Genomic DNA, 16777 nt, shown 5'->3' with positions numbered 1-16777 from the left:
CAAAGCCTATCAGCTGGTGGGTTGGAGGCGGAGTTTTCTAAAGTTATTGTCATGCAGTCATTGGTTATTGTATACGAAATGTGTTACGGTCAATGACTGTATATATGAACGTTACAGTAACCCAATTGTGTCCAGAGTGATACAGTATTAATTTTCTATTAATCAGTTTGTTTTGAGTCATTGCAAATAATGCTACACCTTAACCTAATGGACAGCAGCATTTTTCTTTTTTAAAACGTTTATTTTATCAGGGAGTCATACATAGACCAAGGTCTCTTTTACAGATGAGCCCTTAACTACATAAAATAGAGACATCAAAGTATAAATATAAATGCCAGCAGAAAGAAAACACGATAATAAAAAACAAACACATCGATCAGTAATAAGGTCCTCAATCAGCTTTCTGAATTGCTAGAGGCACCAGAACATCAAATGTGATAACTTTAAAAAATGATTTGTTCCACAAATAATTGCAAGACCAAAGGAATTTCAAGAGTTGGCTATCCCTGATACCAGATGTGGTAACTCGTATGTCTAAAGTTTAGTAATGTAATGTTAGGTACCGTGGGACTGGTACAGGGATCTATATATGAAAACATAGCAATGTACCAACCTACGTGAGATCAGAGGCCAACCAACTTTCTGTTAGAAAATGCAGTGAATGAGTCCTACAATTACCGTCTTTATAAGTATTGTAAACATATTTAGCATGGCTATTAAAATGTAATTGATCATTATGAAAATGGATGACGCCTGAGTTTCAGATCAGTAATTCCAAATTGGATGATCGTTCAAAAACATATGTCCCAGTCCGAGCTCATTTCCCCCCCATCGAGTTGTCATGAACGCACCATTATGGCGTACATAAATGGCTCTGCTTTTGAGGAATTAAACGTTCCATTTTGACACAAATTGATGTCATAGAAACAAACTTCATACGTAATTGCCCACGTTTATGATAAAATATTGAATGTTAGTAACATTGATCCCATGTGTATCTTTGATATTCAACTATGAACGGAGTTCAACATGGTGTCGATAATGGTGTAATAATTTAGGTCTGACTAACCATGGATGACTCACTGGTGCTGAAGAAACGGGGATATACACTGGGCATCAGTTTAGGCGAGGGGTCATACGCCAAAGTAAAATCCGCGTATTCTGAGCGTCTGAAGACCAATGTTGCTATCAAAATTATTAACAGAAGAAAGGCGCCGGCGGATTTTTTGGAGAAGTTCTTACCCCGGGAACTGGAGATCCTTGCATCCCTAAATCACCGAAACATCGTCAAGACCTTCGAGATATTCGAGACTTCAGAAGGGAAGGTGTACATGATTATGGAGCTTGGTGTGCAAGGGGACCTACTAGAGTTCATCAAATTCAGGGGAGCTTTGCCCGAGGATTTCACCAGAAAACTGTTCAAACAACTGTCACTTGCAATACAATTTGCACACGACCTAGATGTTGTTCACAGGGACCTGAAATGTGAAAACCTGCTATTGGACAAAGACTTCAACCTCAAAGTGTCGGATTTTGGATTTGCCAGGAGGATCAATTATGATGATGCTGGACAAATGATTCTCAGCAAAACATTCTGTGGCTCTGCAGCCTATGCAGCACCAGAGGTATTACAGGGGCTCCCATACAATGCCAAAGTGTATGACGTTTGGAGTATGGGGGTCGTTCTATTCATCATGCTCTGTGGGTCTATGCCATATGATGACTCCAATATTAAGAAGATGCTGAAGATTCAGAAAGAGCATCGTGTTGACTTCCCACGCAGCAAAACTGTCCCTACGGAGTGCAAAGACCTGATGTATCGCATGCTTAATCCAGATGTAGCCCAGAGGATAGAGATCGATGATATCCTTGAACATGTATGGGTGCAGTCAAAATCCAAATCACATGATGGTTCTAAGAGACGAGAAGATGGACCTTCATCTGAAGCTGCTTGCTCCAAAAAAGAAAGGAAGGGTGAAAGTAGTAAGCATCCTCATGGCAATGAGAACAAGAAAGGGGAAAAAGTGGAGGTTGAGGCAGAATTGGGCCCTAAACTTTCTGTGGAGGGCAAAAAGGCAGCTGAACCATCTAAGCACACCAAGAAAGAATCATCCCCAGATGCAAGGAATGACATCCCTGCTGATTCATGTTGAAATGCTGGATTTTTTTCCACCAAATTAGTTACAAATAAATGAAGCATACATCTTTGTTAAGATTAACCATATAGACTTAGTTACATTTCTTCAGATGTTGAGTCTGCTATGATAAAAGGTGAGTGTCAACATTTCAGGTTTACAAACAAATCACTTGAAGGCATTTTTTAGGTTGAAAACTGAAATATCATGTTGCAGAAAGAGGCATACAAAATAGAGGCTTACATGAACATATTTACAAAAATCATTGAAGCCTCATAACATTCACTAACATTCTAATCCTTTTAGTCTATGTACAATTATGGGATCTCTCTGGAACCCACAGATTTCAGTAATCCAGTCTTGGAAGGTTTCAAACACAGTACATGCTATGCCTTTCTTTCCAACACCCTAAGAACAGTAATGACCTGAGCTTTGCAACTATCCTTGAATTCAGAATTTACATTTTGACTCTTTGCCCTTTGTGCACAGACTGTTCCAGTCATAAAAGTCCATAAAATCCAGAGGGAGGGCATGGGTTGGGGTAGAGAGAAACACCCCATGGCCAGTAATTTGCTTGAGTTCACTTCCTCAAGATAACTGTTCTTTCTCGATTTTGCTTTACCACGGTCAGAAGAAGTCAGAGGCTTTCCTCCTCTTGGGGAGCTGCAGTAGGTCGTCTGTGATGGACGCTGGGTCCTGGGAGGCGGGGGTCCTGGCTTTGCTTGGTGTCGGAGTGCCTGAGGGAGTGGCTGGACCACCCAGGGGGGTTTTGGAGCCTGCTCCTCTGTGTGTGGGAGATGGTGTGTAGCTTGCCCTTAGAGCTTTATCTGTGTATTTGCTGGAGGTCCGGTTTACAAGCCTCTGAAGGGCAGGGGTCAATGCTGGGCTCAGGCCTTTTGGTGTGAGACTGCAAGACAGAAATGAGGTCAAAAATAATTAATACAATCATTTAAAAATGTCTAAGAATTGTGTATAACCAGTGGTGGAAAAAGTACCCAACTGGCATACTTAAGTAAAAGATACAGTAATAGAAAATGAGTCACCCAGTAAAATACTACTTGAGTAAAAGACTAAAAGTATTTGGTTTAAAATATACTTAAGTATCAAAATTAAAAGTATAAATCATTTCAAATTCCTTATATTAAGCAAACCTGCACTATTTTTATTTTTGGATAGCCACGGACACTCCAACACTGAGATAATTTACAAATGAAGCATTTGGGTTTAGTGAGTCCACCAGATCAGATGCAGTAGGGATGACCTGGGATTTTCCCTTTAAGAGTGTGAATTGGACAATTTTCCTGTCCTGCTAAGCAGTCAGAATGTAGTAGTACTTTTGGGTGTCAGGGGAAATGTATGGAATAGAAAGTACATTATTTTCTTTAGGAATATAGTGAAGTAAAAGTAAAAAGTAAAAAATATGAATAGTAAAAATACCCCAAAAGTACTTTACACCACTATGTATAACAAGAGGTCATAGAAATGAGCTGTGGAAGATTTTTTTGATTTAAAAAAAAAAAAAAAAAAAAAAAACAATCAGCTTTTGCTAAATACAAATTACCAAAGCAATGCACTTGTGTAAATCATCCATCAGTATTTACCTTGCAAGATTTTCTGTGACCTTTCGCAATGCTTCTTTCTTCTTTGCCCGGTTTTTGGCTGCAGCCTCATTGGCCATTTTCAAACCCAACCGCTCTCTTCTTCCTGGTTCTGGAATCTGTGTGTGAAATTCTCTCAGGTTAATCAATTATTCCAAAACAAACCATTTTGGGGAGAAATTTCAGCAAAACAAACATAAAGAACTGTTTAAGTCATACCTTGAACGATGGGCCAATATTCCGCTCTTGAAACGGTGAGTCAGACCCATCCAAGCGAAAGGGGGTGCTCTCTATCTCTCCCCAGGTCATCAAGGGGGACTCAGCCATACCTGATAGGACAATATCAGGTTAGAGGAGTTTGGTTTTTAAGCAGTTGAGTGTTTTATGGAAGCCTCTAACATCAACAAATGCTGGAAAAACATATATTACCCAAAATATAAGTATTTCTGATAGTTATTTTCTAGTTCATAATATTGAAAATGATCTATACTTGAACATAACATAAATACTTACCTGGGGAAGGGCAGGGAGTTCCTTCAAACCCATATCCGTTAACATTAGGGGAATCCTGGGCATTAAGCTCTTTGCCATCTGGGCCTACTTTACCCTGTTTGAACTGGAGAAACACTTGCAATGTCAGATAAATCATTCAGGATCAATCCACTTCGTTAGATCTTTAGATACCCTGATCTTAACATTTCTCAACTTTAAACTTTAAATCCCTTCACTAAAAATAGAATAAAAACATTTACTTAAAACCAATAACTTGTAAGACGAGGACTTTACCTGTGCATTAAGGGCTGCAGCCTGCTGAAGCTGGCATTTGTTAAGGGCTTTGCTGAAGGGGTCTCCCACAAAACGAGTGTTCTTGTGAATCACCTCTCTAGGCTTCTTGAAGAGGGTGTCATCATCCTTGACACCTTATTAAAAAAGATAAACTCAAGTAATTCAACCTCAAACACAATTAATTCAATCATGTAAGTACTAGCTTATCCTACACATTCAGTGCATTCGGAAAGTATTCAGACTGCTTCACTTTTACACATTGTGTGACGTTACAGCCTCATTCTAAAATGGATTAAACACATCTTTCCTCAATCTGCACACAATATCCCATAATGACAAAGCGAAAACAGGTATTTTGAATATTTGCAAATGTATTAAAATACATAAGTATTCAGACCCATTACTCAGTTGGAAGTTTTTTTGGAAGGCACTGCAGGGTGTTGGTAGGTGTGACTCCATGGCTTTATGCACCTCATACAGAGCACATTCAATTCAAAACAAGATAACAGGAACATTTCTCATGCAGGAAAACATCAATCCTCACCCTCTGGATAGTACATAAGGGCATTCTTTGCTTTGTACTCCCAGGTCTCTAGTCCTGCCTTTACACACTCAAGGGCTTGCTTCTCTGATGACGGCAGCGCAAGGTTTTCTTCATGCCGCTAAAAACAACAATAATCTCTTGTTAATTGAAGGCAAAAAATAACATTGCTTTCAAATCAAGACATAACACTCCATGAGCATTACATACTTACACATTTGAGTAGTGTGCAATTCACATCAACAAAACGAGAGTTCAAACTATCAAAGGAGGGATTACGCCAAGTGTACCTGTTTAAATTCAGCCTCCGCCTCATATAACCACGAATGCCTCAACTTCTCCTTGTCTTCTGCTAGAACCATGATCTGTTCAAAGGATGCATTATCCTCGCTTGTGTTCTTAGCCAGGAAACGATCAAGACATGGCAGCTCTTTCTCCTCATCTCCTTCCTTATTCACTACAAAATACACAATATCAAAAAACACAGGGATTAAGTATTATTGCTGTAATTACATTTGTTACATAGCAGGGGTTGAGTTGAAGGGTGGGATTAAAAACAACAAGATAACTAATGTAAAATATACCATGTCTGTAAAATATATTTAGGTTCAGAACTTTTGTGAAGCAGCACTGTTTAAAATATATGGCAAAACAAATCAAACTGGATGGTCTTCAGAGATAGACGAGAGGGGTTGATGGTAGCTGAAGGATGGGATTAAAAAACAAACAAAAAAGGTAACTACTGTAAAATACATTGTGTCCGTAAAATGTATATAGTATATATAAACTGGTTGTAGAAGCCAAAGTGTTGTTGTCCATTAGTTTACCCCAATTAGGGGAGAGGTGGTAGGGTTAGGAGAAAATATATATATTTTTAAATATGGGGGATTGGAAGTGATGCAGACAATTACATTGATGGAAGCTACAATCAGCGGTATTAAAGCTGATCCAGACCCTAAAAATGTCTGTGTGTGTCTCTGTATATATTGGTAGAGCATGGCACTTGCAATGCCAGAGTTGTGGGTTTGATTCCCATGGGGGACCAGTGCGAAAAAGTATGCCCTAAATACTGTAAGTTGCTCTGGATAAGAGCATCTGCTAAATTACTAAAAATGTATTATATAATAAATCAACAATCCAATCACTACTAGATCATAACAGTAGGAAGAGCTACTTTCTACATAGTCTTGAGAGCTAATGTAATGGTTTTCATAGTTAAAGTTCGGTGTCCTCAGACTGACTAGTGCTGTGAGTTGTGCCATTCTCAGTCACTATAGTGAACAATAACTTACCACAGTCTGCTCCTTTCTTGGTTTTGCCCAGTACAGAAGAGGGCGATCCAGGACGACCCTCTGGTGTCTCAAAAGAAGCTGGAGTAACATCTAAACAATCAAGTGGGGGGATATTAGTGTAACACCACTGCTGCATTCATAGACAACAAGTGCATTATGTGAAAAAGAGTATAGTGGACAGTTCACTTCTCTTACTCACATGGGGCATTGGAGAGCGGTGTGGACTTGGCTAAAGATGACCCATATTTAATGGATATCTCCCTCATCTTCCCAAGATCCCCATTTTCCTCAGCTTCAAGGTAGTCCTTCTGCGCTTGTAACTTTGTCACATCTGGAAAAAAGTCCCTCTGGATGATCTTCTCTAAATTCTGTTGAAAGTCATAAACAAGTTAAGTATGTGGACACCTGCTCGTCAAACATCTCATTCCAAAATCATGGGCATTCATATGGAGTTGGTCCACCCCCCTTTGCTGCTGTAACATCCTCCACTCTTCTGGGAAGGCTTTCCACTAGCTGATGGACCATTGCTGCGGGGACTTCCAAGAGCATTAGTGAGGTCGAGCACTGAAGTTGGGCGATTAGACCTGGCTCGCAATCAGTGTTCCAATTCATTCTAAAGGTGTTCGATGGAATTGAGGTCAGGACTCTGTGCAGGCCAGTCAAGTTCTTCCACACCAATCTCAACAAACCATTTCCGTATGGACCTCACTTTGTACAAGGGGGCATTGTCATGCTGAAACAGGAAAGGGCCTTCCCCAAACAGTTGCTACTAAGTTGGAAGCACATAATTGTCTAGAATGTCATTGTATGCTGTAGTGTTAAGATTTCCATTCACTGGAACTAAGGGGCCTAGCCCGAACCATGAAAAACATCCCCAGACCATTCTTTCTCCTCCACCAAACTTTACAGTTGGCATGCATTGGGGCAGGTAGCGTTCTCCTGGCATCTGCCAAACCCTGATTCATCCATCGGACTGCCGGATAGTAAAGCGTGATTCATCACTCCAGAGAACGATATTCCACTGTTTCAGAGTCCAATGGCGGCAAGCTATACCACACTCCACCCGGCACTTGATATAGCGCATGGTAATCTTAGGCTTGTGTGCAGCTGCTCAGCCATGGAAACCCATTTCATGAAGCATCCAGCAAACAGTTCTTGCTGATTTTGCTTCCAGGGGCTGTTTGGAACTCAGTAGTGAGTGTTGCAACGGACAGACAGACAATTTTTACGTGCTACGCGCTTCTGCACTCGGCGGTCCAGTTCTGTGAGCTTGTGTGGCCTACCACTTCATGGCTGAGCTGTTGTTGCTTCACAATGACAGCACCTACAGTTGACCGGGGCAGCTCTAGCAGGGCAGAAATTTGATTAACTTGTTTGAAAGGTTGCATCTTATGATTGTGCCATGTTGAAAGTCACTGAGCTCTTCAGTAAGACCATTCTACTGCCAATGTGCCTATGGAGATTGCATGGCTGTGTGTTCGGTTTTATGTACATGTCAGCAACGGGTATGGCTGAAATTGCCGAATCCTCTCGTTTGAAGGGGTGTCCACATACTTGTGTATAACATCACCAGTATGTGTGTTTAATCACATTTACCTGTATTGACCTTTAAAAAAAACAAATATTTGCACCAACACTATAGGCTTACTGCATTATAAACCAGCTGCAGGTCACGTTAGGATATAATCTGCACTGGCTAGCTAACGTTACCTACTGTAATATAACTCAGCTGTCTGTTCCACAACGGTAGGTTACCTCTATGTAGTTCTCTTCATCGAGCACCTTTCGATTTGTTTTCTTTGTTTCCTCGGGTGGCTGTCGAAGAGCAACTGTTGTTACCGGATTAGCTGGGACAAGGGTTCCAGACATCAGCGCCTTTCCAAATCCTTCCATTGTCGGTGGCTACTAGAAGCTAGAGCAATGCTCTGGGGCCTTGGCTTCTGTTTGTTAGCTAACGTCAGCTAGCTAGACCAAACCTCGCTGGAAAAACACGGATTATTTTTTTTAAAATACGGTTATAAACTCTAAAGAGCCCCTGAAAATAGACGTCTGTGAATACCTTACTTTAATTCGCGTAGTAAAACTACCAAGAGTTCTTAGCTAATGTTTCGCTAATCAAGGAACCTCATGCGAACAACGTACACAACTCAACTGCGTGACTTCATCCGAAATTCTTCTTCTTCGATTATATTTAAGGCTGGTTGGCATCCAATAAATATTGCATTACCGCCACCTACTAGACTGGAGTTGGTGGTCCTTCTGTAGCTCAGTTGGTAGAGCATGGCGCTTGTAACGCCAGGGTAGTGGGTTCGATTCCCGGGACCACCCATACGTAGAATGTATGCACATATGACTGTAAGTCGCTTTGGATAAAAGCGTCTGCTAAATGGCATATATATATATATAGTTGGTGGCAGCATATAAATAAGTGCCATAAATAAATAACATACTCCACTATTTAAATCTATTTAGTCCCACTTCAGGCCAACAGCCTGAAAGGATGTGACTCCACCACTTAGCACTCTGTAACTCTTCTAACATCAAATCTTGCACAGCCAAATGCCTCCACCACAACCTATATTTTCTGCGATTTATGTACCATCCCTGCAGTACAGTTGATAACCATTGTTTAAATGCCAATTCCAATCTTACTGAAACATACAGTACCAGTCAAAGGTTTGGACACACCTACTCATTCAAGGGTTTTTCTTTATTTGTACTATTTTCTACATTGTAGAATAATAGTGAAGACACCAAAACTATGAAATCACGTAGTGACCCAGAAAGTGGTAAACAAATCTCTCAACCAGCTTGGCATTCTCTCAACCAGCTTCACCTGGAATGCTTTTCCAACAGTCTTGAAGGAGTTCCTACATATGCTGAGCACTTGTTTGCTGCTTTTCCTTCTTTCTGAGGTCCAACTCATCCCAAGCCATCTCAAATGGGTTGAGGTCATGTAGTTGTGGAGGCCAGGATATCTGATGCAGCACTCTCCTTCTTGGTCATAGCCCTTACACAGCCTAGAGGTGTATTGGGTCACTGTCCTGTTGAAAAACAAATGATAGCACAAACCAGGTGCGGTGGCATATCGCTGCAGAATGCTATGGTAGCCATGCTGATTAAGAGTGACTTGAATTCTAAATAAATCACTGATAGTGTCACCAGAAAAGCATACGTACACCATCACACCTCCTCTTCCATGCTTCACGGTGGGAACCACACATGCGGAGATCATCCGTTCACCTACTTTGCATCTCACATAGACACGGCGGTTTGAGGCAAAAATCTCAAATTTGGACTTATCAGACAAAGGACAGATTTCCACCGGTCTATGTCCATTGCTCTTGTTTCTTGGCCCAATCAAGTCTCTTCTTCTTATTGGTGTCCTTTAGCAGTGGTTTCTTTGCAGTAATTCGACAATGAAGGCCTGATTCACGCAGTCTCCTCTGAACAATTGATGTTGAGATGTGTCTCTTACTTGAACTCTGTGAAGCATTTATTTAGACTGCATTTTCTTAGGCTGGTAACTGGAATGAACATATCCTCTGCAGCAGAGTTAACTCTGGATCTTCCTTTCCTCCTCATGAGAGCCAGTTTCATCATAGCGCTTGATGGATTTTGCGACTGCACTTAAAGAAACTTTCAAAGTTCTTGAAATTTTCCGCATTGACTGACCTTCATGTCTTAAAGTAATGATGGATTGTAATTTTTATTTGCTTATTTTAGCTGTTCTTGCCATAATATGGACTTGGTCTTTCACCAAATTGGGCTATCTTCTGTATACCACTCCTACCTTGTCAAAACACAACTGATTGGCTCAAACACATTAAGGAAAGAAATTCCACAAATGAGGTTTTAACAAGCCACACCTGTTAATTGAAATGGATTCCAGGTGACTACCTCATGAAGCTGGTTGAGAGAATGCCAAGCGTGTGCATAGCTGTCATCAAGGCAAAGTGTGGCTTCTTTGAAGAATCTCAAATATAAAATATGATTCCATTTTTTATTTCATAGTTTTAATGTCTTCATTGAGTAGGTGTGTCCAAACCTTTGACTGGTACTGTATATAAACATATATTTTAATTACCCTATCAACTAACTCTATACTCATTAAAACCCATCACCTTATTCCACTACTTTAATAACCCTATCTGATCCTACCCCAGGCCAACGGCCTGAGAGGACAGGACACTACCACATGCTGTAACTCTTCTGAAGTCAAAATTCATACCCCCAAGCACTTCTCCGTAGCTGCCACCACAACATCTATTTTCAGTGATAGTTGATAACCATTGCTATGAACTCATAGAAGCCAACCTTACTGAAGCATATATCACTCATTGGCCTATCCTTCTGTGCTGGCACAGATCTACCATTCACAGGATCCCTCACCCTAGACCCATCCTCCTCTACTTTCTTCCCTGCCTCAGCATTTGACACCTTCTGCACTACTCTGATTCTAGCCACCTCAACCTGCCTCTCTCGCACCGGACACTTCCGATCCCCAGCAACATGGGAACCCCTACAGTTGACACACAAACTTTATCCGACCAAACTACACAATCCTCTATCCAATGCCCTCCTGCACACTTCCCACATCTTAGAATCTCCCTCCTACACACAGCTGCTACATGACTATAAGCATTGCAACTAAAGATTCTTACTCAAAATTCAAAAGGACTGACGGTGACTCCTCTGTTTCACCATACTCAGCACTGGGTCTGCGTTACACCAAACGACAGGCATCACAAACACCAGGGAATCTTCAACTTCAATTGCTCCATCCTCACACGTAACAGTACCCCAGAAACCACTCCTTTCAATGGTGCCCTGTTCCTAGGAGCAAAGCAGGAAACAGATCTTGACCCAAGTTGAGTGACATGGAGCGCCCACTCCCTCTGGTCAGAAGAAACACAAACACATATCACAAGCCAGCAGGTTACCTTCACTGATTCAACTGCACCCAACTCCTTTCCAACCATGTCTTGTTTTGCACAAAATAATCCAATTAAGTCCGACAGGATCTTTCTAAACGTAGCTCATTATTAGCTAGCTATAACTGGTATGTTCATGTGTCTCCGGCCATGATCAACTGAAAATGACTACTGTCGTATCGGAGCGCAGTATGATATGACGGTAGATTGCAACCAATTACAATTCAGTATGTTGATACATGAATATTACATCCCCCTTCTATAAAAAAGAAAAATGTTCGACATGTGTTCTCTGTAGTTTGAACTCAAGGTAAGTAACCATTTAAACTGCATACTGGACCAACTGCATCAGCATAACAGACCCTGAAACAATGATTCAGCATACTGTTACTTTTAGAACAAAGATTTCTCAGCAACTCAGCTTTTCACTGTATCAATGACATCAACATTTCAAACAAATACAACACCAAAGCATTTCAACTATACCCTTTGACATTTCACAGGTACAGGACAGCTCTAGGCTTGACCTCTCTTCCTGACCTTGTGTGATATGATGCTGAGCGAGCCTCTGTCAGTCAACCATTGACAAGAGGTATGCAGGTAAGTATGTTATTGCAGGTAAGTATGGTTTATGTTGTGTGTGTGTTTAGTCCATCACATTCTCTTTCATGGAAACAGTTAATCTCGTCAGTGTGTTGTTCTTTTGTGGTCAGTAGGTGATGACGATTACGGTGGTACACCGCTCCTTCTGCGGTGCGGACGTGATATGAATGTTCAGTGTCAGCTGACTGGATGACGACTGCTGGCTTCTAGTGGCCATGCTCCAGGATTCTGACTGACTCTCCGTTGTTCAGTGGTGGCAGTGGTCTAGCTGACCTGACGTAGTATCGCTTCTGGTGTTGTTGTCTCTGTGCACAGTTTGCATGCATTTCCTTGTAGCTGACGACCTCAGGCTGGAGCTGGATTGAGCAAAGAGGCTCATCAACGGCTGGTGATTTGAAGTTGTCAACTGGAGTGTTGCGGTATTCAAGGAGACTGAGGTAGGGGTCTCTCTTGTCTGTTTTTGCTTTGTCCATGAGTGATTTAGCAATCTGCACAGATTTTTCAGCAATGCCATTACTTTGAAGGTAATGTGGGCTTGTGGTGGGTGACATGTTTGAACTCCCATGCTTTTTTGAAGGATTCAAACTCCTTTGACTTGTCAGCTATTAAAGTCTCTACAATGCCACGTCTGGCAAAGGCTGCTTTCAGCTTGTGGTTCACAGCTGCAGGTGTGTCGAGTGCAGGTGTGCAGCTTGTCGAGTTCGAAGTATCTGCACTGTTACAATGTAGTCCTCGTTGTTCCAGGTGAACACACCGGTTGCCACAACCTGCCAGGGTCAGTCTGGGATACAGTGAGGTAACATTTATTTTTAATTTGACCTTTATTTTACTAGGCAAGTAGGTTAAGAACAAATTCTTATTTTCAATGACGGCCTAGGAACAGTGGGTTTAACTGCCTGTTCAGGGGCAGAACGACAGATTTGTACCTTGTCAGCTCGGGGATTCGAACTTGCAACCTTTCGGTTACTTGTCCAACGCTCTAACCACTAGGCTACCCTGCCACCATATTGGCTCTTTGGTGTTTGAGGGGAGTCATTCAAGACAGGTGGGGCATTTACCAACAATGTCCTCTATTTGCTTGCACATTCCGGGCCAAAACAAAATGTCCCGCTCTTTTCCATGCCCACGTGTCCAGCATGGATATTCCGTTGATCTGTGACCTTAGAGATCCTTTTTATGTCTCTATTTGGTTTGTTCAGGGTGTAATTTGGGGTGGGTATTCTATGTTCTATTATTTGTATTTCTATGTTTTGGCCAGGTAGGGTTCTCAATCAGGGACAGCTGTCCAGGACTACCTGACATGATGGCTCCTTGCTGTCCCCAGTCCACCTGACTGTGCTGCTGCTCCAGTTTCAACTGTTCTGCCTTATTATTATTTGACCATGCTGGTCATTTATGAACATTTGAACATCTTGGTCATGTTCTGTTATAATCTCTACCCGGCACAGCCAGAAGAGGACTGGCCACCCCACATAGCCCGGTTCCTCTCTAGGTTTCTTCCTAGGTTTTGGCCTTTCTAGGGAGTTTTTCCTAGCCACCGTGCTTTTACACCTGCATTGTTTGCTGTTTGGGGTTTTAGGCTGGGTTTCTGTACAGCACTTTGAGATATCAGCTGATGTACGAAGGGCTATATAAATAAATTTGATTTGATTTGTTTGTCTATAGTTGTCTCTGATTGAGAACCATACTTAGGTAGCCCTTTGTCTTTGTGGGAAGTTGTCTTTGTTTGTTTGTTGGCACTATAGCTTCACAGTTGGTTTTTGGATTGTTTATTGTTGGCATCATAATAATAAAAGGAATATGTACGCTCACCACGCTGCACCTTGGTCCAGTTCATTCGACAGCCGTGTCATCCATCCTGTATGACTTTCCTCAGCTGTGTGAGTTATGTCCTTTTCTGTTGCCGCTCAGATCTTCTTCAGTTTTGTATCACTAACTGGTAAGTTGCTATACACAGTGTGGACCTGCATGTCCATGTCTTCACTGAGGGTGCTGTCCTTGTAGGTAAGAAACTTCCTGGAGAGTGTCTGCAACAGGGATATCTTTGCCTGGCATGGTGAGTGATTGTGAAGTCGTAATTTTCTAGTTGAATAATCGTTCTCTGTAGCCTTGGCTGGGCTAGAGGTTTCCTTATGAGTGACTCAGGGGGCTTGTGGTTGGATTCCACAATGACTTGTCGTCCATAGACGTCCTGATGGAAACGCTTAGATCCTAACAGAATGGCACACAGTTCCTTTTCGATTTGAAAGTAGTTGATTTCACTACTCTCAAAGAGATTTGGAAGCATAGCCGATGTGCTTTCCTTCTTGCAGTAGCACTGCACCTAGTCCATACTTCAACACATCCACTTGGAGTCTGAGCTCTTTGTTAGGGTCGTCGTAGGCAAGGATTGGTCTTGGTTCTCTTGGGATCAAGTCTTTCCCTTTCCGGAAAGCAATGTCATGTTGCTTGTCCCAGAGGAACTCACTGGACTGCTTTAGCAGCTGACACAGAGGTGCAATAGCATTGGCGAGGCTGTGTGCAAACTTTGCTAAGTAGTTGACCATGCCAAGCACTGTTTCCAGCTCTGCACGGTTCTTTGGTGGCCCCATTTCCTTTATGGCTGAGATCTTCTGTGGGTCTGGCTTGATTCCATTCGCTGTGAGATGTCCGAAGTAGCTGACCTCTGTAGCGCCGACTAAGTGTCCATGTGTTGTAACTGTCTCCTTTTTCACCGATCCACAGGAGCAGGTAGCTTCACTTCTCCTCTTTCCTTCAGAGGATAGTGAACATTGAACCTACCAACTGCATGGCGGAAGTTTGTAGACCGCCAGTCCATTCGAGGTGAAGGAACTCCAGCAAAATCCATATTTTCGTCCTTTTACTCTGACACCATGTCTTGTTTTGCACACTTTGTACAAAATAATACAATGTAGTACGACAGGATTTTTCTCAACGTAGCTCTTTATTAGCTAGCTATAACTGGCACGTTAATGTGTTGCCGGCCATGATCAACTGAACATGACCTCACGACCTGGATGGTATTAACCAATCATAGCGCAGTATGATACAACCGTAGAAAACAATTAAAATACAATATGTTGACATATGACTGTTACACCACCCACCCTGAATCCAAAAATGTCACTTCTACTGGACCAAACATTTCTTTATCATAACCATGTTTATCAATACAAGCTCCTTACAACATCTCCTATCCCTTCCATTTCACCTCCAGATCTAGAGCTGGCGTCCAGCTCACTCTGTTTGAATTTGACACCAATCTTCCTCAACATACCTTCCTTCTTTTTGCTAGCTTCAACAGATTGAAACCAATCCTCCGTCTCCCTTAGTCTTTTCAACCTCCTCTCTCTTTCCCTCCAATCCTCTTCCCGACTCCTGAAAATGTGTAACTCTTCCAAGCCAAAATCTACTTTTAGCCTCCCCAAGAGACATGCAAAGCCCTGTACTCCCTCTACTTCAAACTCGAGCCTCCTTTCTACTCCCATTATCCAGCGACAATTTCTCCGTCACCGGAAATGTCAGTCAGTGACGCTTTTAGAATTATTCTAGCCTTCATCATTGCATTGGATAAAGTATCCAAAAATGTCTAGAAAATATATACAAGTGTATAATACGGTACACCATTTTCTAGTCGTCCAGGTCTTGCACACCAAATGCTGTTCTTTTTTGTCGCCTCCACTTCGCCCTTCGGTTTTTAAACCATACCTATCGAAATAAAAGTAAATTAGGCTACATTGACAAACCGTTTTAAAACGTAATGAAACCAAAAATATTTAGAAACTGACAAACACAAGGCGCTTACCTCTACTCGCTCTTCGCGTAAATGAGTGCGTTGTGCCAGTTTTTCCCTCGCGTTAACATCTGGATACTGGTTCTGAAGGAATAGCTCCTCCAGAGCATCCAGCTGGTCCTCAGTGAATATGGTGCGGTGTCGCCGTGTTCGCCTCTGGACCTGACTGAAGGACTGCTCCTCTCTGTTAGTGTTTCCGCCTGGCCTGCATGGCTCTGGAAACATTCTTCTGGACCATGCATACTGCCAAGCTGAATTAAAATCACTTTACATGTAAGTGTTTGGCACACGGATTTCAGGTCAACGCATAAACGTCTATACACCTACCTGGCTAATGGTAAAAACAACTGATCTGCTAGACATAATCATCAAACAAACATGTCATAGGTTTAGGTCTTACTTTCAGGAGGATAGTCAGCCTGGAACACCTCTCCACAGTGGGAGCAGTAGCAGCAGCATGAGCAGGTGTGCTGTGGAGGTTCTATGTGGCTCCCAGCAGGAATACTCTCTGATCTTACTCCATCCTCACCTGGTACAGTGTTGTGGGTCGCACCAGACTGCCTGCTCTCCTCATTGTTAATTGGAAATCTGTTCAGTATATTGTCAATGGTGAATGGAAACTTCTGTCTCTCCATCCTACTTGACCCCTCCATGACAAGATTTCTGCCCAAAGAATTCACTTCAAATTCAACCTAGTGTTTAAAGTGCCAGCCAAGGCAGTCAGTTAATGCTTTTGGGTGAAGCATTTACCTTAGTGTGGCTCATTCTCCACTGTGCTGAACCACAGACACACTCATTCTGATTTTATAACAGAAATTTAGGAAGAAAAAAAAGGACATAATCCCCCTATGGACTAGACAAATACAAAATGGTTTAAACTTAATTCCCAGCTAATCTGGGCAGTTTTGTGAGGGGGTTAGGGAGGATGGGACTTCAGCTAATCTGGCCCCATTGCTTTGCTTTCTGAAAAAGAAATAAGATTTCTCCGTATTAAATTAGGGGTAGAGAGCTTCTAAGATCCTTATTGTTGTGGTTTTAGAGAAAAATAGATTGCTTGGTATTAGAAACCTGGTCTTAAAGATGAACCCTTTGGTG

General features: G+C 42.0%; 2 protein-coding genes across 3 annotated transcripts; one reads left to right on the top strand and one right to left on the bottom strand.

The window, feature by feature from the left end:
- The first annotated feature begins 988 nt into the window (after positions 1–988).
- LOC124048803 (testis-specific serine/threonine-protein kinase 1-like) lies at positions 989–2211 on the top strand. The gene has a single exon (XM_046369897.1). It carries the CDS (start codon positions 1071–1073, stop codon positions 2151–2153), a length of 1083 nt encoding a protein of 360 aa, XP_046225853.1. The 5' UTR covers positions 989–1070; the 3' UTR covers positions 2154–2211.
- On the bottom strand, positions 2070–15711 carry ess2 (ess-2 splicing factor homolog). 2 transcript variants are annotated; one of them, XM_046369894.1, is made up of 11 exons: positions 15695–15711; positions 15167–15597; positions 6552–6720; positions 6353–6442; positions 5351–5517; positions 5064–5181; positions 4520–4653; positions 4247–4349; positions 3953–4062; positions 3737–3852; positions 2070–3042 (listed from the first exon to the last, which is right to left on the bottom strand). In XM_046369894.1, exons 3-11 carry the CDS (start codon positions 6616–6618, stop codon positions 2763–2765), a joined length of 1185 nt encoding a protein of 394 aa, XP_046225850.1. In that variant the 5' UTR covers positions 6619–6720; positions 15167–15597; positions 15695–15711; the 3' UTR covers positions 2070–2762. The 2 variants fall into 2 exon arrangements, with proteins under 2 accessions (XP_046225850.1, XP_046225849.1); XM_046369893.1 differs by lacking the exons at positions 15167–15597; positions 15695–15711 and adding an exon at positions 8108–8536 and having other exon boundaries at positions 2071–3042.
- Between the last annotated feature and the right edge of the window lie 1066 nt (positions 15712–16777).

This window comes from Oncorhynchus gorbuscha, linkage group LG11, assembly GCF_021184085.1.
Source record: "Oncorhynchus gorbuscha isolate QuinsamMale2020 ecotype Even-year linkage group LG11, OgorEven_v1.0, whole genome shotgun sequence".
Taxonomy (NCBI): domain Eukaryota; kingdom Metazoa; phylum Chordata; class Actinopteri; order Salmoniformes; family Salmonidae; genus Oncorhynchus; species Oncorhynchus gorbuscha.
This window is presented reverse-complemented; position numbering and strand designations above follow the sequence as displayed.

Bases quoted from the DNA above. Each gene is read 5' to 3' on its own strand.
- LOC124048803 (XM_046369897.1), top strand. From the start codon at position 1,071: ATGGATGACTCACTGGTGCTGAAGAAACGGGGATATACACTGGGCATC.
- ess2 (XM_046369893.1), bottom strand. From the start codon at position 8,245: ATGGAAGGATTTGGAAAGGCGCTGATGTCTGGAACCCTTGTCCCAGCT. The intron at 6,443-6,551 runs GTGAGTAAGAGA...TTGATTGTTTAG, and splicing joins ACCGCTCTCCAATGCCCCAT to ATGTTACTCCAGCTTCTTTT. The intron at 5,518-6,352 runs GTAAGTTATTGT...TGTATTTTGTAG, and splicing joins CAAGAAAGGAGCAGACTGTG to TGAATAAGGAAGGAGATGAG.